Raw genomic sequence first — 24,268 nt, 5'->3', positions numbered from 1 at the left:
CCGCCGCAATGGCCACCCAGCAACCGCCGTCTGCCGGCGGAAGCAGCTCGAGCAGTTCCGGGGAGTTGCCCATACCGAGTCGAAATCCCCTCCCGTTATCCGCCAGCCAGGAGGCGCAGGTGCGCGAGGTGTTTAATGAACGGGTGAGGAAGCATTGCGGGGATGATATTAAGGGTTTGTCTTCCCCTTCGTCCCCCTCTATTATTGCACCTGCCAAGAACAGGTAACTAACGTACACATTTCTACAACAAACAGCTTTCGCGGACTGCGCCCGCAACCGTACCTTCAGCATCCCCTTCGTATGCCGCACACTCTCTCACCAAATGAACAAATGCATGCTGGCGCACGCGACGCAAGCGGAGCACGACCGCGCGCGCGAGGAGTGGTTCGGTAAGCGCATGGAGCGGGCCCGCGAGAGAGAGCACAAAGAGCGTCGCAAGATGGAGCAGGAGAGATTCCATCGCGAGTGGTGGGGGTTGCCGGAGCGGGACCCTGAGGAGTTGCGGAGGGAGGAGGAGAAGTTGAGTAGAGGGGAAAGGATTGGCGGTGGGTATGGAAGAAAAGGAGGGGGAGGGGGCGATCAGGATCAGACAAAACGTTGAAGGGGAGGAAAGAACATAAGGAACGAAAAAGAAAGCGGTTTGGACTTCTTTGGTCGGTGGTGATGGCGTGCATATATGGCGTTTGGGTTCGAGGCATTTGCTGGGCTACGCTGCTCTGTACAGATTCAGGTCTCCTGTGTAGATGAGGATTTGACCCGATCTTTTCAAGGGTCGTTGGAGAATATACCATATGAGAAGCACGAGACGCACAGGAGAGAGATGACGGCGCCGGCTCGAACTCGACTCTGAGGAGCGACATGATGTGAAGAAAAGACAGCACGTATGTATCAGGTCTATACTTCCCGAGGCCTTTGTTGGCGTCTTTTCTTATATTTGACGTATGGTCTGTCCCCAGGCATCGGCTATCTCGGCTATCTCAGCTAAGGCATCTATTTCCCTCTACGTGATGGGTATCCGAACGCCAAACATATCCCTTTTCAAAATCATAACAATTTCCTCATGCTTCCAACGCCTCCTTGGGGAGGGTTGCCACCTTCTCCTTGAACAGCTTCTCGGCACCAGCCCAGACTGGGTCGTTTTGCCAGTCGTTCAGCTTGAGCAGGTACGGCAGCAGATCGCCACTAAAGGCTTCTGACGACTCTCTGGGCAGGAGACTCGGCAGGTGGTCGATGCTGATGACACTCACAGGGGGGTCTGACAAACCCTCGACGGGGACTGTGGGCTCTTTGAAAGTGGTGGCTATGGTGTAGATGGGGACTGATATCCAGATTAGAAGTGACGAGACAGAAAAGAAGGGCGGGCCATGACTCACTCGGATTGTTCGGGTTAGTAGTGTCAGCCGAGACATCGCAAACAACGCTCAGTTTTCTGCCAGGCGTGTTCAAGCTTTCGAGGTCGACAAAGTGAGGGATCTTGGAGCTCAAATATATGCAGTTGACAAAGATATCGCTCTCGGTAATCTCCTTAAATGGCCCACCCTTGGCCGTTTCGGCCATGTCCCACTTGAGGATGTGGTCCTCAGGCACACCCGCCTTGAGTGCCATGTCGACGGCGCCTCGTCCACATCGTCCCAGAGCTCCAATCACGATGATTCTCGGTAACCGGCCCACTTTGGCCTGGCCTGCGGCAAGGTCCTTCTTGATGTCGGCGATGAGCTCGTCTTCGTTGGGGTAGCTCTCGACGCCAGGCAGGGGCTTGCCTGGGTTCGTCAATTGCCAGGCCCAGTTCTTGAGCGCCAGAGCACTGCCGCTGAAGCCAGCGCTGTATCCGAAGGCGGCTACGCGGCGACCTGACGACGGATCTTGCAGAAACTCGAGATCGAGGAGCGTACCACCGCCGCGGGGAAAGCGGGCGAGGACCGTCTCCCAGCCCGCCTGACCCTTGTAGCAGTGACTGAACTGGACGTGGACGTGCTTAAGGGGAACTACCAGATCGTGAGTCAGTATGTGTGCTTTTGTATTTTTATGTTGAACGCAAACGGCCAGAAAAGTGACTCACAGGTCTCCTCGGGAAGCTCCTTCAGTCCAACAATGATATGGCTCTTGTCTGCCTCGCGCCAGCTGCCCGTGGGAACCAAGGTGGCGCCAATTTTCTCGAACTCGGCATCGTTGAAGATGCGGACGGGACTTTTCTCGACATTGACTGTGTAACCGGCGTCAATGAGCGCCTTGGCCGTCGTGGGTGTCAGCGCGCTGCGGTGCTCGAGCGGCTTGTCTTCAGAGCGCAGGTGGAGGACGGTCGGTGCCATTGTGAAGGTGAATCGTATGGGAGCGGCGTCAAATAGGGATCGTGAGGTCGATTGGGGCCAATTGAGTCGGTTGGAAGGTGTGAATGATTTGCTATGTTTTATTACATGGACAGAAACAACTCGACAGATGGGGGCTCCCCGCCAGACATTGTGAATCATGCCCATACCCACCAATAATTCCCCGCGCCGTTGACGTAAATTTTTAAGAGACGCCCCGCCGATCTCGCTACTTTACCAGCAATATGCACCATTGGGCAAAGCTAACATGCCCGAGCATTGCCCAGTCTGCAAGGCACAGCAGCGCCCGTAACCTTCCTAAAGAAGCTTCCTTAATCATCATTGGACGGTTTCTGCCATCAAACCCAACGGCCAAGACTTTGCAGGCTTTTCTTTACAATTCAGGTGAAGCAGGGAAGTACAAATGGGGGGGCCGAGCCGCACAAGGGCACTAAAGTATCTCAGGTGTACCTCACCATGAAGAATTGTTGTACAAAAAGACTACGTTGGCGGACGCTGAGGATTCTTTTTTATTTTTTTTGTTTGGTTTCTCGTGTTTCGCGTCGATTACCCTACAGTTGCAAATGCATCCGGAAACCACTAGAGTAAGACGCGACAGATCGAAGCATCTTCGAGCATCTAAGAATCAACGTCGTCGTGGTTTAATGCCTACTATATCTTCCTCCTATGGTATATTTCTCTCGTTCGTCGGCAGACGTGAATCAATATTCGGTCTTCGATCTCTTTGAGCTCAAGCAGATTAAGATAAGGATAACGATACCGACAATATACACGAAGTAGAAATTATTCTTAATTACTAGCTAAACCACGCTATGATTAAATATCAAGGGTAGAGCTACGACTAGAATATATAGCGCAGGATACACGGGGACAAAATGCCCTCACACAATGGCCATTTCTGTTTTGAGACGTGAGTTACGCTAGGGTGTAACGTGAGCTGTTAGTAAGTAACTCGAGCTATGGCTGAGTACTCATGAGCTCGCCCTGAGCTCACGTGAGCCGGCGTGAGCTAGCGTGATCGTGCTTCATTTATGGCTGAGCCTCTCTGATTATGCCTGATTCTGTCTCTGAGCAGCATGAAGAGGGTCTGAAATTAGGCCCTATACGGGACTTAGCCGCTATCAAACCAGGCGTAGGCGCTGGGGTTGTTAGCGGGTATACGGCCCAAGCAGCGGACAATAGGTAAGGAGGATTTCTATAAGTACTAGATAGATCTCACACCAGAGGGGGCTTCTCTCCCTCGTGGTTATTGACCAGTCTCGTTTCTAGAGTTCTACTATCCCTCCTGCCTTCATACGCAACCACCGTCCTCCACAAGCACAAACCCTGGTAACGCACCCACGATAGAGATACTAACTTGGCAGTATGGACAGCTAACGCTAGCGGGTCTTCAGAGTATGATCTAATAATGGAATAATTGCGTCTTCTGCGCAAGCTGAATGGATACAAGACGCCTGGTACCCCTGGTCAAATCTACCCCAAGCATACACCCGACTAAGCTAGTCAATCTTGGTAAGTTACATTTGCAAAGGTTCATGCGGCTCAACTTCGGCTCGATCTGAATCAAGCCTACTCAGGCTTGCTCGGGGCTCGCTCATGATCGAAATCATTCCTTGGCCTGATTCCAGTCCCCCAACTACTTGCTGTAAGCCCTAAACTGGGACTCATCCTGCACCCAGTAAATCTCTCTAGCCGATCTTCTTATTTAACGATTTCCAACGTGCCTAAATCTTCCCTCCGTGTGAAGACTCCTGTTAAGCCATTTTCTCTTCCGTTCACCTAGTGTCGACCTCATGTGGAAAAGGTGAACTTTCAATTGCAAAAGTTCTGAACTTAATGTTGATCGCCATGGCTCCGGTGTTCAAGTTATCGCAATCGCTGATCAATGTGCTGGCAAAGATTGAACAATGAGGATTCGACGTGCCATTAGCCAAGAACATGTCATTGGTGAAGATTCCCACCAACGGATAGAACTTGGTGCAGACCGTGGCAGAGGATAGATAAAGGGAAATGCTGGCTTGGAGTGATCAATTTTAGGGCCTTAAAAGTTGACAGATACCAGGCTAAGGAAGCCAGCCGAGGACTGATACCAGACGCTGAGAGGAGGCCCGAAGCTCTAACGCAAAACGAGAGCTAAAAGAAAGTGCCTTCTTCCATCGGCTCTGGCTCCGGATCTTGATTACGGGAATAGTTGAACTGAAGCCATGACTGGACGCTGGCCACACTTGGATCGCTCTGAGCACTGATGTAGCCAGCAGCATTTAGGTCGTTGAGGATCGTGTAACTATCATCCAGGACCGTTAGCAGGATATCTTAAAAGAAAAGAAGAAGAAAAAAGGGAAGACTTACACCCAATATCGGCATCCTTTTCCACTACGGCTGAGGTTGAACCCTCTGCGGCGGCTCACGTATGCTAAGACATGTCCTACGGTGAGTTATGTGCTAGGCGTAAGATCCCATGATCTAAGTGTACTTCTTGACACCTGATAACTATGCGTTTTGACCTCAAGAGTGCCGTGGGTATGATGGGCTTGAGCCTTTTTCATATTGATGTGCACAGAACCACCAGTGACTAGGAGGTAGATGGACGCATGGTTCCCACTGCGTGTATCCCCTTCGAAGAATTTGCCTGTAGTATGTATGACGACTCGGATTGCAGTGACAGGGTAGAGGTTAACATCTGGTGACTGTGAGGACATCTTGAACAGACTGAAGAAAGAAGGGCAGAATTTGAAATGATGCTGCTGTAGACTGACAAAGAAAGGCTGAAACTCTGGAAGCAATGGAGGTAGTAGCAGATGCTTCTCTCTTGGAGAAGACATAACCCTTACTTATATACTCGAGGGTCCATGTGCTTGTCAAGCAACCCACTGTTAAGATGCACGATCAAGGCGATTTCCTGTTGATGACAGACAAACATTTATTCCCGGTTATCGTTACGGGGCCCCCGTCTCACAACAGGGCAAACGAGTCGGAACTGTTGGTTGACTGGGTTCGGGACCCGCTCGTTAACTCTCGCCTATCTGAGGCTTCGGGTCAATTTGTGTAGCAGCCTGATGTTGGGCGCTTGTTCGCGCCTCGGCCGCATTCGAGGTCGGCGCCTAAAGTCATTGAATGGCCGAGAAAAGGGTACGTTTTGATGGGGTTTCTCGCAAATCGATCGCTGTTTGGACGTACGAGAGGATTTCAGCGCAGAGCCTCTAATTCATGCTCCGGTTACGATATTGTTGGATCTCTGGATATAAATTTTCTTGGCAGTTGGGCGGGGCTTTTCCGTGCATATCTTGACACCTGATGCGTTTCCGTCTTTCTTCACTCAAGACTTTACACATGTTCTCAGGTTCGCAGCTAAGTCTAGGAAAAGTCAGTTCCTTCAGGTGTTTATTTACGATAAGCGCCGTAGTAAGCTCAACACCTGTTGCTGGCTTGCTGTCGTCTACACTCGGCTGACTTAAACACCAGCCGCTTAGCGAACGTCAACCGCGCCACGTCCTTCACCTGTCTTGCTGGCGCGTATGAATTACACTGTCACCAGAAGCTCCAAAGCCTCTCGTCTGAATACGACGTCCCTTCAGCAGCTCGCACAATTCAACCATTACGCTCCTGAACTTACCTTCAACAAACCCCGGAAATCTACTGTTACGCTATCATGACTTTCAATATCGATACTGATATCGATACAGTGAGCGACGAGTGGCTGGAAGGATTCATCCGTCGCATGGAAAAGGAGAATGGGATTTTGGCCGGCTTGGACGAAGGAAATCGAATAATCAAGCTATCTCCCACCATGGTCGTCAAATGTGGATATGGAGTGACTGCGCAAGAAGCAGCCGCTCAAACGTTCGCGCATCAACACTTCGACTCCTCCATTGTCCAAATTCCACGAGTTCATCGATTCTTTCATAGCAGCCCTTGTGCATTTGGTTCCTGTGGATATCTTTTCATGGACTATATTGAGGGTTGGAGCCTCGAAAACCTCGATCTTCAGGTACATACAGATCTCATACCGCAGATCGCGACCATCATTGCCCATATGGAGAGCATGGCTAGCGAAATCCCCGGTCCGCCCGGGGGTGGGAGACCAGAAGGCTATCTCTGGTCTGATGAAGGCGCTAGAACTGAGTTTCATTCTGTGGAAGAGCTGAACACATGGCTGAATGCGAGACTTGCGACGCAGGACAAGTCAATCGATATTACGTCTGAGAAATTAGTGTTCTGCCATATGGATCTCTGCCGAAGAAACATGATCATGTTGCCGAATAGGACCATCTGCCTATTGGATTTTGGGTTTGCAGGCTTCTACCCGAGGTGTTTCGAAGTGGTGACGTTGGATTTTTTAACCACTGAAAGCGTGGAATATACTCGTCAACTACAGAGAAGACTGATGGAAGAGTTAAGATTTACCGGCAATGAGAAGGAATACCTGGCTTTATTGCATCGGGTCAGAGCTATCCAAGCACGCTTTCCGTCAGCATTGTAAGGATCGCTCTTCCACAGCTTCAACCATTTATGCTAACATGCTTGTCGCCGTAGTGGTGAGAAAGTCGAGAATCTCTTAGATTTACCTGAGCTTGTAGCACGATTGCCATCTACTTCACTGCTACCATCCCAGATTGTTCCGCCGCCAAAGATAGAGCCGTTGTCTCCGGAGGATGTCGCTGCAGCGCTGGCAGCACTATCAGCTCCTAAGCCAAAAGCTTACCATGAAACGCATCCAACGCTGGGCCGGCCTCCCTCGCCACCGCCACCTCTGTCGTAGTCAGTTTTGCAACCATGACTAAAGTTCCATCGGTTGGGCTTTTGCTCTTGGCCGAAGGAAAGGTGGGAGACACCTATACTTGTAGCAGCTGTCCAATACATAGCTGCCGTAAGGGCGACGGGGACGGCGTATCAATCAACCAATCAATCAATCAATCAGCCTGGCGCTTCTCTCCCTAGAGCTCTTCTCTCCCTAGAGCTCTTCTCTCCCTAGAGCTCTTCTCTCCCCGAAGCTCTTCTCTCCCCGAAGCATGGTTCTCCTCCGAGAGCTCTTAGACAAAAGTACGATTTCAAGACTTCAAAATGCCGTAATGGACCCCATGGAGCAACTGAGGCTGTGATACCCCACAAAATCTTCTCAACCATAATCAGGTTGGTTCATGCTGGCTCACGCTTGCTCAAGGCCAGCTCAACAGTGCTCGGCTGCAGCCCAAGCTGCTTACTTATACTCACGTTATACCCCGGTGTAACTCATGTTCAAATCTGGAAAGAGTTTTGTGTGAGGGTAGATTTCATACAATTGTTATGCGCTATAACAGGTTGCTCATCCGTGCCAGCATATCCAGGCGCTTGATGAGACTGAAGACTGCATCCGCGTGGCACAGTTACTGCCTAGAAAACATGACTAGGTAGCTGTACATTCATGCGAGCATGCTGTGCTTGAGCCTGGATACAGCGACTACCACCGTTGCCGCGGTAGAGTTACGATGGCGACAAACAGTTCGCGGTCTTGGCATTCAAAGGGGCCCGAAACTGGGACCCGCCTCCACGATGTAAAAAATCCGTGTTCCTTCAATAATGCGGTCAAATCAAATCAAAGTCTTGATATCCATAGAACAACACATACGCTGGGACTAGCCAGATTGCACAAATGCATGAGTAAACTGCCGGAGGAAGTAAGCCAACTGAATGAGTAGCATAGAGATGTAAGTTGAAGCTGACCAGGCTCTCCCCGGAGCTATCCTCTCCTCGAAGAGTCTCTCCACAGAGATATTCTCTCCTTGAAGATCATCTCTCCTTGGAGAGGTTTCTCCACGGAGAGAGTCTCTCCATGAGGCCTCTCTCTCCTCGGCTGTTCTCTCCATGGAGAGAGTCTCTCCTTAAAGAATCTCTCCGCAGAGCGCTTCTCTCCACGGAGAAGTCTCTCCACGGAGAGGGTCCCTTTCTATTCATCTCCGGTCAGTTTCGCTTATGCATAATGGGAGCGGGCGCTTCCGCCTTTGCAGGACGCCATTGGGCGAAGGATGCACGCCCGCCGCCTTACGCGCTGCCAAGACTGCTCATCCTTTTGGCACAGGAGCCGAATCCCAACCACCCTCTCGACCACCCTCAACCAAGAGACAGATTATAACCGCCATGGTCCCACAGGCCCGGCCGAGTCCTTTACTATATGCCTACGTCGCAAGTCTCCCATCAACGTAAGCGCGGGTATTCTCCGGGCGACACATCGGCCTCCTGAGATGCACCGTCTCCTCGCAAAAGTCGCAGGCCACATCGGCTCTTCCTGTTGGTTAAGCAGTCATCCCATGGATATGAGACAATAGGGGGAGCTGGGTCCACATTGTTGGATTATTGAGAAGGACAAAGTATTGGTGGTTGCAGGGAGAGCAATAACAACGTATCATTTTGCATGGCGCAGGCCCCGGCAGTGAAGCATTAAGGCCGCAGCTTCCTCGTCTCAGCCAGCCATGAGAGTCCTGTATATTACCTTCCTGACAGCTGAGAGCGCTTCTCCAAGGGCATATACACTAAATTACCATCCAAGAATGGGTTATAATCCGAGATCGGTACCGCACAAACACCAGCTTTCACAGCAGGAGCAGTATAAATTATCAGGCTGTACTGGTCCGTTGGATGATATGAGAAGTATATACTACATAATAATAATAGTCAACTGAGTGAGGATGCAAGCCCCAGTTAAAACTTAAGTGCTGAAAGCGTTGTACAGCTTAAATCCAGTGTATCTCCACTACGCTCTAGCCGAATCTCTATCCATCTTACTGGGCTGAGATAGGACCTCCTGATCTACAAAATAAAGTTATGCCAGCTCCAGCATAAGGATGAACTGTACAAGTGAAATAGAAAGGCATCCAGGCTGATAATCTACTTACTCCGACCTTAGCGTATACTATATCACTAGCTAGCGTAGTGATAAATAGTTCCATGCATGCAGGTGATATAGGATGGGCTATACATCAATGCGATGAGACGGGCTGGGAGGTGGAATCCGCAGGTCATCCAGTCGTATACCCTACCCGAAGCAGCTCAACTATAAGCCAGTCAGCCGAGCTGCCTCCTTTTATTTCGTCTGTGTATGCATATATATATCACAGTGCAATACTCCACCTCTCTCTCCAAAGGAATCGGGATCAACATTATATAAAGAGGTCAGAATTTCCTCGATGGTATAGTTAAGACTGGTCCAGAAACGTACTTGATGAGTGAAACTTGTATTAATAGGCAGGCACGGAGAATAACTGTATCAAGGCAGGTAAGGTAAAGGAAAGCTGTTATACAGCTGCCTGATCGTAAGAGAGATACAAAGGGAGAAAGGAGGAGCAATCACCTTATGGATAGATAGGCAACTCTGGTTAGGAAGCGAGCAAGGCAGAAACACTGACGAGGCGGATACTATAGAGCAGAGGACGGAGGGAGGACCAATGATAAAAATACCCCAAGGACGAAGGAGATGAGACAGGAGCCTGTGCAGCGCAGAGCTGAGAGCGAGAAAGGAGGAGGTATAGAGAAGGTTTTAAGGGAAGGGTTGGGGAGGGGAAGGGCGTATTTATGGACGGAAATGGGGTTGATATCAGAGGGCGGTCAAGGGCAGACTTACCCGATCGGGGTACCATTTTTCTCATCGCATACTGCGTGGCTGCTCAGATGACGAGGGGTCCAGAACCGGGACCGCGAGTGTAAGACTGAGCGACAGCATGAGCAGCCTGAGGTAATTAGATTCGAGCGTGAGCGATCATGATTGTGTTTGAGGTGGCCGTGAGCAAGCGTGAGTTGAGGCGGTGTAATCGTGAGCGTATTGAGCCGAGTAAGATTTTGCTGAGTTAATGTGGCTGTATCGACGACCCGAATTGGGACGTGGGTGCGGGCACTTTGTCCCCGGTAATAGCGGACTAAATCGTAATTTAGGGACCCCAAGAGCTAATCGATAATATTAGTAGCGTTAGGTATGTAGGTAATAAATAGTGAAACGGGGTCGGGCGGTCAACGGGATATACCCACCATCCAACACACTGTCAGACGGCTCCAGTACATACGGGTTCTCTCTGATAAAAGAGTGCTCGCTGCACTGGTTGCGGAGGCGAAGCTTCTGTTCGCCTCGTGACTCTGGGCGAGCAGGTTGGTCGGCCGAGACCGTCTAGTATAGTCGGGACAATAAAGTAAAACGAAGGTTTAACAAGCACCAAGTTGGAGACCAAGGCAAACTCCAGTGGTTATTTTGGCATGGGCAAGGACGAGAAATTGATTTGAGAAATGTGCTCTATGAAATCTGATGATGAATCTCAAAAAGAATTGAATCCGCTCCTCCTCATCTGCTTGTTTTTCATTGTTACACTATTTCACTGATGCCCGGCCTTGCCCTACTACATTAGAGAACTTGGTAACTACTAGTAGAAGACCCGGAACGACGTAGATGGCTTCGTAAGTTTGATAACGAGCCACAGACTCCCCTAAAGCACTCATATACATAAGAACGGCCAGGTCTAAAAGTCAGCTTCAAGTATTCGAAACTCAGATTAAGTGCCCCTGCTTCGGTGCTTCGGGGACTTGGTGGGAAGACTCGGAATAGGAATCATCCGTACGAGGTAACCAGGCTCATGAAGTTCATTGTACTAGCCTGTAGCCTCTCGGGAGCCATAACTGCCCGACTCGGTCTCGGCCGTGAACCTTTTAACTCTGGTGACTGCTTCAATACAATAGCCTTTGCCAGGAGGATAGTAGCTAGTCCAGCGACGACGAGGTTTAGCACGAGCCCTTGTTAATCTTGGATGCAGCTTTGCAGGTATGCGGATTGCTGCGACGTGTCGATTAGCCCGTAGTTGCGCTCTGGTAATGTAACTCCTAGCCGAAAGCGCGGGTGGTCGCGGAATCGGCTACTGACTCTGCAATGCGTCAGCGGTGCGCGGGCTTCTATACCCAAGAGACAGACCTGCCGGGATATTTGAAGGTACAACCGCTGGAGGAAGAAGAGAACAATGCCAATAAAGGGGATGCTTGCTCCGAAGTCATCGGAGGATACAGCAATAATAAGTACCTTCACGATACAGGAGGACGCCGCTACGAGTCACAGATTAGTAAATTGCTCCTAGATAAGAGAGTAAGCTGGATGGAAACCACTCACGTGAAGTGCAGTAAACCATAGTTGCGGTCAAATCCATATCTATAAGCTCCATATCCTAAGAGAAACTGAACACGACCCAGTTAGTCTTCTTTTTCCTGTGTTATGCCCTTACTTCGAGCAGAGTCCCGAGGCAAACACTTATCAATTCAAAAGCTCCCCATTGTCCGGAATAGAAAAGAAACGGAACGGGCCCCTGTTTATGTAGCTGTCAGTAAGGCGTACATCATACGCGTTATCAACAAAAAGGGGCTAAACGTACTTAACGGTTGCCTCGAGCAGATCAGAATGAGGTTGCCGAGCCGTTTTCGACATGACAGACATGTAAGCAAACCTAAAACCCGTCTCATCCAGTAGGTCAATTTCAAGCTGCAGTTTCGTGAGACTCATCAGGCAGTAATACCCATACTAAGAGTGCCGGTTACTCCTAGCATCGCATAGGCGCCAATATACATCGCAACATCCTTGTTTCGCTCTACCGTGTTTGCCTCGGGCCACCACTGTAACCAGATGATTGGCACTCTCATCAGTCTTGGGTTGATTTGTTTTCAACTTGAAACTGCAGCCAACTTACAAGAAAACTCCACACAGAGTATCCAGAGGATCATAGAGCGCGTGTAAAGGCTGCCAGCGACTCAGCCAGACCTTGCGATGTCTGATGTCACCGAACACATTATCTATTCCGTTAGGTTGGCGGTCGAACTCAAGTGACGTTTCGCGGGCGAGTCGGAGATATTCAGTGTCCAGAATCTCGTCTATAGTCTATCTCTGCCATCCTCTAACGCGACCGCGTCTGCTAGTTTCATGATTTTATCTACGTTTTTGGAGAGCCAACATAATTTGTTTCACTACGGGGAAATCGCTTTGGACACACACAGCTATGAGTAGTTAAAACGATGTTTGATTGGTGCTTGCGAAGGAGCCCCTCGCGTCCAAACAGACGAGATGATAACACGGAAGTATGGACATTCATGCCCCTGAACATATCGTCGAGAAGGATGATACTCAGCTTTGAATATACAGCTCGCGCCAAAGCCTTGATGCGGTCAAGATGGGTTACTATCGGCTAAGCAAAGAACTTGAATGAAGTCGATTACAACTTTGCAACATTTATAATGCGCTGTTTCTGACCACCGCTAAGATTGACCCCCTTGCTCTCGACCGAAATATGGTCTCCTTTTCCAGCTGTCTTATATCGGCGTCGAGGCCGCAAGCATATATGGATACGGAAACCTATTAAGTGGGCGCTAGATAGGCTGTGCCGTCATGGTAAATGAGGGCTCGGAAAGGTTGCATTGAATCATCCACTCACTGCTGGGCCCAGTATAAGAGGGACCACTCGCCAATCTAGCCTTTCCCAAAACTGCTACCAGGATCCTTCTGACCTATGAAATCGGTAGTGTTCACAAGAAACGGCTGTGCATAGGTTAATGCAAACACGGGAGAATTGCTTGTTCAGCTGCCCTTTTCTCATCGACGGTGATGATGCCCTTCTCTAAGGCTGTGAGCTTCGCTCCAACAACGGAAAGTAAAACGTTGCCTACCATCTGAATTTTCATCGTAACCGTAGACCCAGCTCTTAGTGAAGTGTGCGAACCTCGCCTAGTATTATGCGTGTAAGACTAAGGAATCCAAACAAGCTATAAACAAACTGACAGCCCTAAATACGTGTACTATACTGCCCCAAGCTATTATGATAAGTATATTTACTGTAACTTTTCCTAGAATCGGCGAGATTCTATGGTAGAATAGGTATTTACATGCTCACTAAGCTGATAGAGGACTGTGTCTAGCTTACTAGTGCTGGTTGTATTTAATACAGGCTAATTAGTAGCAGACCATTCTCCGTAACGTCCTACGACGGCGGACAAGTGCTAGTAAGCTACGAAAAGGCTTCGAGCTAGGGAAGCTAACAGACTAAAAGGCAAATATTAGGATATTCAATGTATAAATAATTATTGGGGCACACAGAGAATTAGATGTAGTGTGTTTTGGATAGGAAATGTAGGCTAGTGATGGTGGACTGGAACCAAGAAGTGGTGACTCTCCCTTTTTTATCGACTTTGACACCTATCGTCTCGATGTCTGCTGGAAGTCGAGAACTGGACATTTCCTTGCGGTTCCCTCCTTGTCATCGTTCTAGTTAGCATACAAGTTCTTCGGGGGCATCGGCTATTTCTATGCCAAAGCGACGGCAATGGGAGACTGGCTATGGGGATTCTCGTGGATTTTGATGAATGCTTAGGTACTTTGGTTTGCATGTAACATGCTATGAGATTAATGATCCTACTCATTTGGGACAAGCGCCAGCAACGTTAGAACTAACATTTCAATCCCTGAAGGTGGTGTTGTAATATTGTTCTTCGTATCTTGGCACCCCGCATTACGTTAAGAAAATTCCCCACTGTGCTCTGTCTTCTCGCCCCGCTGCACTAATAGCCTTGTGGATGCAGACAGGCTCATCGTCGATTGTAGGCTTCAACCAAATGTAATCAATCTGTCTCCCCTGACGAATTCTTCAACCTTGCGCTGAACAGTGTCGAATCGAGCGTATCCACAACTTTCACTCTCAAAATGATTCATAACACCTGCCAAGCTAGTGAACTCTTTGCCACATCGGTTACGATTCGGGCAATGGTAGAGAGCTTGTTGATCTGATGGAAGCGACGTGTTAATCAGTACTCGACCAACTACAGTCGCAAGGACCAAAACTTACGAACAGGGGAATTCAAGTGCTGATTCAGTCCTGTTAGAGACGAGAAAACCCGGTGGCAGAAGTAGCACTCATAGCCTCTTCCATTCCAAGTATTGCCATGGGCTTCGTAGGAAGGAGAGCCGTGCCAGCCGATGAGCTTCTTTGAGATCACTCCGTTAGGATCCTTCGATCGCACGAGCTTATAGACCTCATCGCGGTTTAGAAATGGAGCGTTGGGACAGCCGCCGTTCTCGAGATGATGACACAATCCAGTAGCAGTGGCGTAGCTAGACTTGCAGAAGGGGCAATTGATATTCGTCCCACGGTGGGTGCGAGAGTTCAGGTGCTGAGGTAGACGTGAGTCATGTACTAGTGCTGCACCGAGTTCATTTGGCTTACCATTCGGACGTCATTAGCATTCTTGAAAAACCGGTCGCAGTCCGCGCAGTACCTATGATACTCAACCTCGTGATCCAGACGGTCTTTCTCGTCTCGGAAAGTCTCGTGGCAACAGCGACACTTGTACGTGTAGTCCCAGTGACCGGTGTCGTCCATGTGTTGTTCAACTGCGCGCTTGGTCCGGAAGAACTTTTCGCAAGTGTCGCATTCAAATTCTGGAATCGAGTGATTCAGGGCATGGAGATGCTGCTGACGAGAATGGAAGCTGTAGAACCATCTGTCGCAGGTCCCGCACATACAGAAGGACATCGTGAGAGAGGTGCTGCTGCGCCGAGCTCAGACTGAGATCTAGAACTCGAGCAACGCTGCGGAAGCAATCAACATAGATCAGACACCCTCCAGAGTACGGAATATTATCCGTACTTCCAAAGGACTGTCGCCAGACTTGGGTGAAGCTTCAAGATGTGGGCTTTGATGGTGCCCTATGTGTTAGATAGGCCACAAAGACTTGAAGTTGGGGAGTTTGGGCTGTGAACTCTACATGATCATGCACTTAACTACATAGTAGATGAACTTGTTTGGAAATGTGGAGACGTCTGAAGTTTAACAAAGCTCCACTCCAAGATTTGGTTAGTGACGCGTCGTTTGCAACAGGGGCGTTGGAGATAGTTTTCTCGGCAATAACACACAGGCCAGGATGAACAATTTGCCGCAGACGTTCTAACTACAATTTAGGTAACGTGATCGCGAAGACTACCCTTAGCATCACATGCCCATCACATGCCCATCACGATAGAATGTCGATGAGCTTTTTACTTCATTCTTCTTGTAGACTATTAGCAACTACTCCCAAAATCTCCCAAGCTGCAGCGCTCTACTCCTCGCCACCTTCGGCCGGGCACATTGTAATCTTCTGCGAGGTGTTGCACGCTAGCTCGGGTTGTTGCAGGAGGGCCCTTCTCTCGTCAATACTTCTTCTATTCACCGTCCAGTCATTCAACTCGTCCATTCGATCAACCATGTTTTTAAACTTGGCATCCAATCCATAATTTATTCCAAATGGCCACTTGCACGCCGCCCATCGACTGTGGGGTCGCCATGACAAATGGTGAAGGACGTTATGCGCTGGTGTTTAGATTGAGAACAATCTGCTAGTAGCCGCAGTGTCCAAAGAATACTACGTTACGAACTGGGTAGTCCCTCGCGCCTCGATTGCCAGATTTCCTTGTGAGTGCGGTAGACCATGTCGGCTGCACCTGGGAAAGAGATCGGATTCGAAAAGCCGAAGAGCTTCCTGGGTTCCGAGGTCGATCTCGCCGCCTTGGCAGTACTTCAGAGTCAGGTGTTGCCAAACTCGATTGTGGAGTGCCGGGCGTTGCGGGAAAGGAATGAAGAATAGGAGAGAATGGAAAAATAATACACTTTTGCATGAGCATAAGTATTACCTGTTTGGCTGGTTGGAGTGACAAATGGGAGGCGATGTCGAGCTGAAATGTCGTCCTGCTTCCTCCGAGGGTTCAGCGAATTATTGCGCATGCCTCACTTGTAGTCGACCGTAATCAGAGTGCCATGTGCAACGACGAATCCACCGTCAAAGGCTCATCTACTTCTTAGGTGATTATCACTCTGGATTCGAAGGGTATCTCGTTTTTTGTTAGACCCCTGTTCGTCTTCAAATCTAGCCACATATTACCAGGGATGTTTTCGGTCATGGAACCTATAGCCTTCAAATTGTTGAAATCAGGCTTTGGGGGACTAATTGAATAGTACGAGAGCTCTGTCACCGCGACCTGCTGTTTCGCCGAGGCAAGCTTGCTAGCAACAAGGGAAAAGTTGATTCCTTTTATGTCCATTCTTAAGATGAAACAAATTCCGCTTTAGACTCGGGCTTGCCAAAGTACATAGCCCGGCGGCAATTGGTTCTCATTGAGATGGGATTTTTTTCGCCTCAGGACAGAACCTTTACTTTCGATTTGCGAATCCAACTTGTATATACAGGGTGGTATATCGTTTGAAGGCCCCAGATAGCTTCTCAGATGAGTCGAGAACTTCTGTCGGATCAGTCTAGCGTATAGTCTTTCAGTATTTGTAACTTGCGATCTTCATAAGTTCGTTGTCTTCTCAATAATACGTCGTCTTTAGATCAGCCTTATACAACTAAAAGATACATGTCCATGGTAAATATTTTGTCGAAAAATTTAATCCCTATAGAGCGCTGGTAACCTAAATCGTGCGGCTACGAGTTGAGCGCACTGGTTTGGTGGTTCAATGGTTTCTCCAGCATCTTCATGCATGGCCACCTCTTCATCTTCTTCAACTTTTGATTCCAGATCGAGGAAACAAGTTAATCATCGATATCAGCACAGGCCATATTCTGTGCTTTACACTCTAGATGTGTATAAGCCGCTTCATCGCGGTCAGGATCCTTATTTTCGACTGGTTGAGCCACGATATTCCTATTTGTATTAACCGCTTGTTGGGGCCTTGTCTGACCTTGTGGCAGCGCTTTGGCTGGATTCGCTCATCCACTTCAGCCTTAAGGAAAGCGATTTTAGCGGGTTATAGAGCTACTAGCTTAGCTGTTGGCCGGACTGCGGAGCGCTCTTCGGAATAATTGGCTAGGGGGGCTAATAACAGTGCCACAATCATTGCCAGGACGCGGTTATTCTGCTAAGGGCGTATTATGAGGCTTAATCAGTGCCTTTGCCGTAATTTGGACTTCAGCGACCTTATTATGCTCGGTTGATAGCGTTTTATGGAGGGGTTTGGGACAAATATAAGCCTAATGGAATCAAGCCTTGATATTTGAGGATCTTAGTCCAATTTCGCGTGCTTTTGATAGAAACTTGAGGGAATTGAGCTTCCCCTAAGCTTTCCGGTAGGCGAAGAATCGCTCTATTTAGCTGTATGGCTGGTTTCGGTGCGATATACCGCTTTTATAGCTGGCAAGGCTGTTGGAGATGAGGGATAGCATGGAAAGGCCGTGTTTTCACTAACATCACTACATACAAAATTTGCAGCGAAGCAGATACACTGTGCGAAAAGTCTAAATGTCGGCACTTTGGAATATCTATATAAAATCACCGAAGTTTGCCTGGTCATTGGGGGTATGCAGTTTAATTAAGCTTCAAAACGCTACATATTAATACCACCGACGTATAAATCACCCTGCCTGAATCTGTATGCGAGCCTGCACCAAACGCCCCTGAGACGGCAGAGCACGTAATCCTCTTTTGCGGGCTGTTGGAAGGACCGAGGGAACGATTACGTGCCGCTATCGCACCACGGCCACTATACTCTCGCAGAGACCTCGCAACGGCAACAGGAGAACCAGTAGTTAGTGGGACTATTGTAAGGTGGCTGCTAGGGACGGGTCGGACAGCTTCAAGGCCCAGATAGCATCGATCTTCTCAGGGGGGACTTTGTTGGTAGGTTGAGAACCAACGTAGTATGGTAGTGAACGCAACGCAGTCGCCAATAGGGCGAACCGACGACGCAGCGTATGTATTTAGTCCAGCCATTAAGGCACGGTTTGACATACGGGAGTACTAGCAGAGGTACCGGGGGCTTCGAGCCTACGGCGTATTTGATAATAATAATAATAATATAAATCACCCAATAATTGACTACATAGCGTATAAGTGAAGTTGATGGCTTTGTGTGGAAAAAGTGTGCAGAAGGTATACGACAGATGTTATTTGTTACTTTGGAAACCTCAATCTTGCGAGTCACTCAGGCGTGCCACTGGATATACGAAGGAAATATCGTGGATATTTTAAGTCATGAGTTAGAGTTGGTTTACCACACAAGTGAAATCTTTTCCACATGAACTCGGGAAATATGCTATCGTTTATCCTGAGTTCCGTGACTGATGCGACTAATGATAATAAATGGACTAGTTCTTTCTGTGTATGTTCAGTTCTGGCTGAAGGGAGTCGAGCCTCAATGTATAGCTCAGTCTTCGTGTACGTACTCGTCCTGCTTAGGAAGTCTTACAAACAGAAGAATTACAACCATAGTGGCACAAAAAATCGCCAGCGCGTAGTATGGCATGCCGATCCATCCACCTCCTAGCTTCATGCCAAGCGAGAAAAGCCCTGCTAACATCGGTCTGGAATAGAATGCCCCGACGACTTCAATCATACCGACCACACTGAAAAGCCGAGATCGATGTTCTGGGTCGATGTACAGAGTCATCAAACTCCGAGTTAGACTAAGCACGAGATCAGTGTTAGTAATTACTAAATTGCAGCCTGTCTCAAGGGGTTCACATCACAGCCCCGGGGAGGAGAAACTGCTCTTTGCAGAGTTTACCATCCCAGCCGTAAGACATGATGATAGACAAAGGGTCACAATCGCCACTGACCTATTATACGCGGAGCCCACGGCGAGTACTATTAATCCAAATACGAACAAGCCAAGACTGGGGGCCACGCCGAGGATAAGGGCACCCACGGCAATAATGCCGAATGACCAGCGTGCGAGTGTCAGGTCTCTTATGTGTTCGTTTGTCATATGAAACGGTGAAAGCGTCGAGTCTTTCAAGAGCCAGCGTGAGATCCACGGAATGACCACAAGGGCTTGAAGGGTCTGGGCGACGCCATATATAGTTTGGATATAGCCCGTGTATTTGATTGCAATGTTGTACCTCTTGGAAACGAACTGCACCATAAATTGGAGCACGGCTTGTGTGATAGGGAATGAGCCCAAGGCAGTGAGTAAGAGCAGAATCAACGATGGATTCTTCAGGATTGACAGAGACTCTTTCAGATGGCTGAAGCTGTGCTGCAGGTGGACTTTGAAGCTGGCAGGCTGGTCTAGTCCCTCATCGGTGTGAGAGTCCTCGTACTTACTGGTCTCCGGGATGAAGAGAAACGCAATAGCGGCTGAAAGCAGACAGACCACTGCGACCATTAACGTTGGCCACGGACCAGTTATTTGCATCATGAGTGACGCGAGAGTTGGAGACATTAGGTTGCCAACCAAAGATGCAACATGTGTACGTAGGAAAGCCACAGCTCTGGGAAACTGTCAGGGCCAAAAGACAGTGCATAGAAGCTCAAAAACTTACCTCTTCTCTTCAGGTACCACGTCACTCACCATAGTCAACAACACTGCTGGGAGAACAGCGTTGCCACCCCCAAGAAGCAGGCATACAGAACCTAGCCACACTACCGGAGAAGAGTCAGCGATTGCAGCTACTTCATGATTTCGACCAGAGTCAAGCGTTCTGCATTGCCGCACATCCCAAGCTCCAAGATGTCTACATATCCTGGTGCAGTTGAAGACTGATTAAAGGACTCACTCAACTGAACGGGGAATATCTTATCAAACCAGAGCACCAGAACCGCCCATATCAGATTCAGGGTCAATCCAATGAGCCCAAGGGCAAATACTGGCTTACGACCAAATCTGTCTAGAGTTAGCTTTCGCGCCCATATAATTCAGAAAAGTAAACAGACCTGTCCGCTGCAATTCCCCATGGAAAGGCAGCAAAAAACTCAACAACAGAATCAAGCATCCCAGCGATGGCAAAGATAAAAGCCATCTTTGACTGAATGCTTTCAGTCTTGCAGAATTTCTCGTCAATTGGCCCTCCATCGACGTTCACCTGGTCGTAGTACTGGCGGCAGAGGATGTGCTCTACGATCCTCGTAAACGGGATGCTGGCGAACCCGCTAGAAGTTGACGCCACTAAAATGATGCCACATAGAAGGAACACGATAGTGTCACTGCTGTGGACCTTGGGAACCCTGATAATCTTGATCGAGGCGACCGACAAAGCCGACAATGTCGGCCGATGTTCAGGTCGGCGAGGTTCGTCACTGGTTAACAACGGAATCTGCGGGTCATCCATTTTGCTTTGAGTGGATAGTGCAGGTGAAGCTTGGTTTCTTCGGTCCCACGATTATGTTCGTGAGGCAAATGGGTAGAATAACGAGCAAATACGGATTTTCAAAATCATTGACAAAATAATCATCATGATCACATTCTGAAAGCGGAATCTCACTATCAGATGGGTATCTGCCAGATAGCAGCTGGAAAAAGAGGAAAGTGGGACAGAGAAGCATCCCTGCAATTCTGGTTCTCACCTATGAAATGTCGCACCTGCCCCAGATGTTCTGGATGACGGCTAAGTTAGCGTGTCTACCACACCTGCCTGAGATAGAGCTATCAATTGGTGCCGATCATCAATCTCTGCAGCCGAAACAAGTTTTTGAGGTCCTTTAAAAGCCGATGTCATCGCCTTCTAAGTGCTAGACCGGATGCCTGATGATCATTCCACACCTTCACTGCGTCCTTGTGGTATTTTGTGCACATATTAAGTCGACATGTCAGATCATGTGGATACCCGCTTGCATGGTCCACTCGTTTGTCTCCAAAGTTGCCAGAGTACCACATCTCTGGTTGCGACCGCATGATATGTGGCCATCGATCTGCGATCGTCTGCTATCGTCCGCTGCGACCTAAGTCCAGAAGCTGTGAAGCCGCCGTTTCTACAGAGGAGGGCCGTCGAGCAAATGATCAAAAGCAACACAACAATCGCGCTTGACTCGTGGCCCTCAGAAGGCCTGGCGCCGTGTTATATCTAACGGGAGAGGGACGGGTCCCACGCTCTGACTGCTCTTGATCCTCTCGATCATTCATAGGTGCCCAGGACTCGATTTCCATAGACCACCGGGCAACCACCCGTACGTCGATACTACAGATTTGATGAAATGAAGGGTTGCCGAACGATACCCGATCACATCGGCGCGCCGCGCCAACGATCAGAGTTGGCCTGACGACACTAGCCAGTACATCTCCTCGCTGGTGTCATGTCCCATAGCCACGGATCAGGCCGTCTCAGATTGAGATTATCTATGAATAGACAACGAATTCATTTCCCACAATGGTAGGTGATAGCTGGATGGCATCTTGTCATTTTTATGCGTTACGAATTATGACGCGGCTGCGCTTCATTGGGGTTGTAGATGCAACAATCATCATGGCGAAGCGGTAGGCGTGGCTAAGCGCTGTGAAGGCGAAGTATTACTAATAAGCCGAGGTATGTTGGCTCACAGTTGGAAAGCTGATCTCTGCAGAAACTGCATCGCGCAAATGATCAAGTGAGGAACTGTCGAACCCCAACCCCTCTCGTCTCGTCAACGAAGATCGTATGGGCAGTGTAATCTCATCGTATCCCGAAAAGTTGTTTGTGCAATAGAAACGCCAAAAAGCAACCTCTTGACACTCGGCTGCGGTTTACATGGTTCGCCCTAGCCTCCAGGCGCATATCTGCCCACACCGAGAGCCGCAACGCAAATGAGACAGCGCCCAATAGCCTGGTCTTGGTGCAGGCTCGCATACAGATTCAAGCAGCTGTCCTTCGCGCGTCTGGCGCCAGGCGCCCTCACCTACAGCCCAGAAAGGCTGATATTAGTTGGCCAGACCCAAGGAACTGGAACAATACTGTAATGATCCATGAGATGACGATGTAGCGAAAGTACAACGTGCATGTCAAGTTGTCGTAAGGCCAGGGTCAGCCTCGAACGCCCTTGATCGATGCGATGTACGAAATCACTCGGAGAAATGACTGCTCACAAGCCTTCGGTTTCATCGTTGGAGATGCACAGATGCAGAATGGACGATCCATGATCCGTGATCTCTTCGACAAACCAACCACTGCAGCGTTTCAGTCAGGTCAACCCATCACTTCTTTTTGTCATTTAACAGGCTTTAGTTAAAGGTCGTCTGCCTCACTTTGCGAGAACCTACTTATGTTCTCTGTTTCTTCACAGGTCTTCTCCCATACAGGTGAGGCGGGTAGACTTAAGGCAGTTTCCATCACACTGTCAGCTACAATCTACTTGCCAAACAACCAAATATACTATCGCCAACTCTTATGCTGAATTGTTGCTTATTGCTCCTAATCACTATTCCTCATTGTTGGAACTCATCGCTTATCCCAGCAGGAAAACGACTTTGTCGGCTACCACTACTACAATGGCCGTCGCGGTTCCAACCATTCAACCTATTTGCCATGGAGGTACGAGCGCAACATCCCGAGGACGACAGCTTATGCAGAAGCCACATCCATCTGTTACTCATTCGCAAGCATTTCAACAAGCCGTGCAGGCTCGCATTCGCCAACAACTCGGCCCAAACACCTGGAATCCAGGCGTTGCTTCTCTTGGCGGGATCGCTCGAAACCCCCGGCATCAATACATCATCGACCAAATATGTCGGTATACCGATTATCAAACGCTTATACACATCCGTCGGGCGAACAAGGCACTCAGAAACGCTATCAACCCCCAACTGGCGCCGTACGAGAGCAAGCGTGCGTTCGTCCTGCGCGCTTGTAAGGACTTTCCACAAAACTACAAGGATACTATCCGATGGGCCTGCTACTCGTGCTTTCTCTGTCGAGAGACAGACAAGTTTGCGGCAAACCAAGCCCGACAGGCAATACGAGGCCTTCCCCCGAACCAAGAGCTCGTCAATCTGCCCAACTTTTGCATCGATTGTGGTGTTAGACATGGACTGCACAGGCCCGGCGAGAAGATGACACCGATTACTGGGAAGCCTAAATGGTTGTGTGGCTGTCCCTTGAGACCGGGGCGACCTGTCGACGACATCCTGCATATTTTGGGCAAGGACACGCGGTGTGATTATTGTGATACGAACGCTCCACTCAGTGGCGGAGGGGCAAGAGATTTTAATTGAAACGCGTTGGACTGCTGGACATAGTATGCATGAAGTGATAAGGTGTCATGCAAACTTGGGAGTCTAGGTGTTTACTTCAAAGAGCGTGTGGACGATTTTCTATGCTATTGTCACTCCTTTGCCTCGACCATGCAAGTCGTGGGTAGAGGATTTGATCCTTTAGCGTTGGGTCTGTTTTCTTTCAGAGGTGCAGTTTAGTTCCGAAGGACGACTTTACTTACTATCAATGAATCTTCAAAAGCCTACTACGTTGGAAGGTCTCGGATCCACATATACGCAGTCAGTTTGACTACGACACTGAGGACGACTTGGGAGTCTCTCAATGCTTGAGTAGCTATGAACTTGCATAGAAATTGACTAGCACTCGGTGACTCTTTGCCAGCAGCAGGGTGATGCGTCAAGCAGAGTCGCCAGACTCACGCATGTAGACATGTTCCTTGACCCAGATTGGTTGGTAGCTTGGCAGGTGGGTTGGTGGGTTCAGATAGGCCAAAACTTAACAATGACTAAACTATATCCTTGGTAACGATTCGCCTTCAATAGAGTATCGATTAAACAGTGCTTTTGTGGACGATGGCGTGTTCTAATGACTTGAGGATAAATTGAGATGAACAAATGTGGCTACTAGGAGAGAGTACTTCGAAGGATTTTCTGAAAAAGGGTCTCAATGATTGGTCTCCGACTGACAGATCTATTCAAGGGGCAGAGCTCATGCACAATTCTGATCGACGGATCTCGCTGTAAAGGGGCGTGAGGTAGAGTTTTGACTGACGGGGTTTCAGCTGACAGATTTTTTGATGAATATTCTTTCCTAAAGGGTTTCTGAAGGCGATAACAGGATGTCCGGACTGCGAATGTATAGCCCATCCATATGCCAAAAACAACCTCCCGCCAAGCTCGAGATGTGGGTCGCCACAGTTCCCCAGCTGAGTCCTCGACGCTCATCTCTGAACTCGTGTCTGATTGAGTCATTTCGGTCGTGAGATCCACACTCGTGATGAATATTGGATCGCCAAATGGGGCGT

General features: G+C 49.0%; 8 protein-coding genes across 8 annotated transcripts; 4 read left to right on the top strand and 4 right to left on the bottom strand.

The window, feature by feature from the left end:
• Positions 1–8: 8 nt before the first annotated feature.
• On the top strand, positions 9–602 carry BCR38DRAFT_490209 (cytochrome c oxidase biogenesis protein Cmc1 like-domain-containing protein; the record flags this gene model as incomplete). The annotated part of the gene is made up of 2 exons (XM_040864490.1): positions 9–174; positions 256–602. The coding sequence occupies 2 exons, from the start codon at positions 9–11 to the stop codon at positions 600–602; spliced, it is 513 nt and encodes a 170-aa protein (XP_040710590.1).
• Positions 603–1,059: 457 nt separating this feature from the next.
• BCR38DRAFT_461378 (saccharopine dehydrogenase) lies at positions 1,060–2,310 on the bottom strand (the record flags this gene model as incomplete). Its single annotated transcript, XM_040862519.1, has 3 exons — positions 1,060–1,319; positions 1,375–1,986; positions 2,061–2,310. The coding sequence occupies 3 exons, from the start codon at positions 2,308–2,310 to the stop codon at positions 1,060–1,062; spliced, it is 1,122 nt and encodes a 373-aa protein (XP_040710589.1).
• A 2,151-nt stretch (positions 2,311–4,461) lies between these two features.
• On the bottom strand, positions 4,462–5,027 carry BCR38DRAFT_490207 (uncharacterized protein; the record flags this gene model as incomplete). The annotated part of the gene is made up of 3 exons (XM_040864489.1): positions 4,462–4,612; positions 4,678–4,741; positions 4,802–5,027. The coding sequence occupies 3 exons, from the start codon at positions 5,025–5,027 to the stop codon at positions 4,462–4,464; spliced, it is 441 nt and encodes a 146-aa protein (XP_040710588.1).
• Positions 5,028–5,723: 696 nt separating this feature from the next.
• Positions 5,724–7,569, top strand: BCR38DRAFT_109937 (kinase-like domain-containing protein). The gene is made up of 2 exons (XM_040853366.1): positions 5,724–6,804; positions 6,862–7,569. Exons 1-2 carry the CDS (start codon positions 5,978–5,980, stop codon positions 7,085–7,087), a joined length of 1,053 nt encoding a protein of 350 aa, XP_040710587.1. The 5' UTR covers positions 5,724–5,977; the 3' UTR covers positions 7,088–7,569.
• Positions 7,570–13,918: 6,349 nt separating this feature from the next.
• BCR38DRAFT_354970 (uncharacterized protein) lies at positions 13,919–14,831 on the bottom strand (the record flags this gene model as incomplete). The annotated part of the gene is made up of 3 exons (XM_040856918.1): positions 13,919–14,094; positions 14,157–14,481; positions 14,535–14,831. 3 exons carry the CDS (start codon positions 14,829–14,831, stop codon positions 13,919–13,921), a joined length of 798 nt encoding a protein of 265 aa, XP_040710586.1.
• A 432-nt stretch (positions 14,832–15,263) lies between these two features.
• Positions 15,264–15,634, top strand: BCR38DRAFT_109876 (uncharacterized protein). Its single transcript, XM_040853365.1, has one exon. It carries the CDS (start codon positions 15,332–15,334, stop codon positions 15,581–15,583), a length of 252 nt encoding a protein of 83 aa, XP_040710585.1. The 5' UTR covers positions 15,264–15,331; the 3' UTR covers positions 15,584–15,634.
• A 2,666-nt stretch (positions 15,635–18,300) lies between these two features.
• BCR38DRAFT_449957 (major facilitator superfamily transporter) lies at positions 18,301–20,573 on the bottom strand. Its single transcript, XM_040861336.1, has 5 exons — positions 19,997–20,573; positions 19,840–19,946; positions 19,606–19,705; positions 18,901–19,554; positions 18,301–18,747 (listed from the first exon to the last, which is right to left on the bottom strand). The coding sequence occupies exons 1-5, from the start codon at positions 20,389–20,391 to the stop codon at positions 18,489–18,491; spliced, it is 1,515 nt and encodes a 504-aa protein (XP_040710584.1). The 5' UTR covers positions 20,392–20,573; the 3' UTR covers positions 18,301–18,488.
• A 1,818-nt stretch (positions 20,574–22,391) lies between these two features.
• On the top strand, positions 22,392–23,366 carry BCR38DRAFT_109855 (uncharacterized protein). Its single transcript, XM_040853364.1, has one exon. It carries the CDS (start codon positions 22,521–22,523, stop codon positions 23,241–23,243), a length of 723 nt encoding a protein of 240 aa, XP_040710583.1. The 5' UTR covers positions 22,392–22,520; the 3' UTR covers positions 23,244–23,366.
• Positions 23,367–24,268: the final 902 nt, after the last annotated feature.

Source organism: Pseudomassariella vexata (genome assembly GCF_002105095.1).
Source record: "Pseudomassariella vexata strain CBS 129021 chromosome Unknown BCR38scaffold_20, whole genome shotgun sequence".
Taxonomy (NCBI): Eukaryota; Fungi; Ascomycota; class Sordariomycetes; order Amphisphaeriales; family Pseudomassariaceae; genus Pseudomassariella; species Pseudomassariella vexata.
This window is presented reverse-complemented; position numbering and strand designations above follow the sequence as displayed.

Bases quoted from the DNA above. Each gene is read 5' to 3' on its own strand.
- BCR38DRAFT_109937 (XM_040853366.1), top strand. From the start codon at position 5,978: ATGACTTTCAATATCGATACTGATATCGATACAGTGAGCGACGAGTGG. The intron at 6,805-6,861 runs GTAAGGATCGCT...TTGTCGCCGTAG, and splicing joins GCACGCTTTCCGTCAGCATT to TGGTGAGAAAGTCGAGAATC.
- BCR38DRAFT_109876 (XM_040853365.1), top strand. From the start codon at position 15,332: ATGTCGATGAGCTTTTTACTTCATTCTTCTTGTAGACTATTAGCAACT.
- BCR38DRAFT_449957 (XM_040861336.1), bottom strand. From the start codon at position 20,391: ATGGATGACCCGCAGATTCCGTTGTTAACCAGTGACGAACCTCGCCGA. The intron at 19,947-19,996 runs GTCTGTTTACTT...AACTCTAGACAG, and splicing joins TGGGGAATTGCAGCGGACAG to ATTTGGTCGTAAGCCAGTAT. The intron at 19,706-19,839 runs GTGAGTCCTTTA...CTTCTCCGGTAG, and splicing joins GATATTCCCCGTTCAGTTGA to TGTGGCTAGGTTCTGTATGC.
- BCR38DRAFT_109855 (XM_040853364.1), top strand. From the start codon at position 22,521: ATGGCCGTCGCGGTTCCAACCATTCAACCTATTTGCCATGGAGGTACG.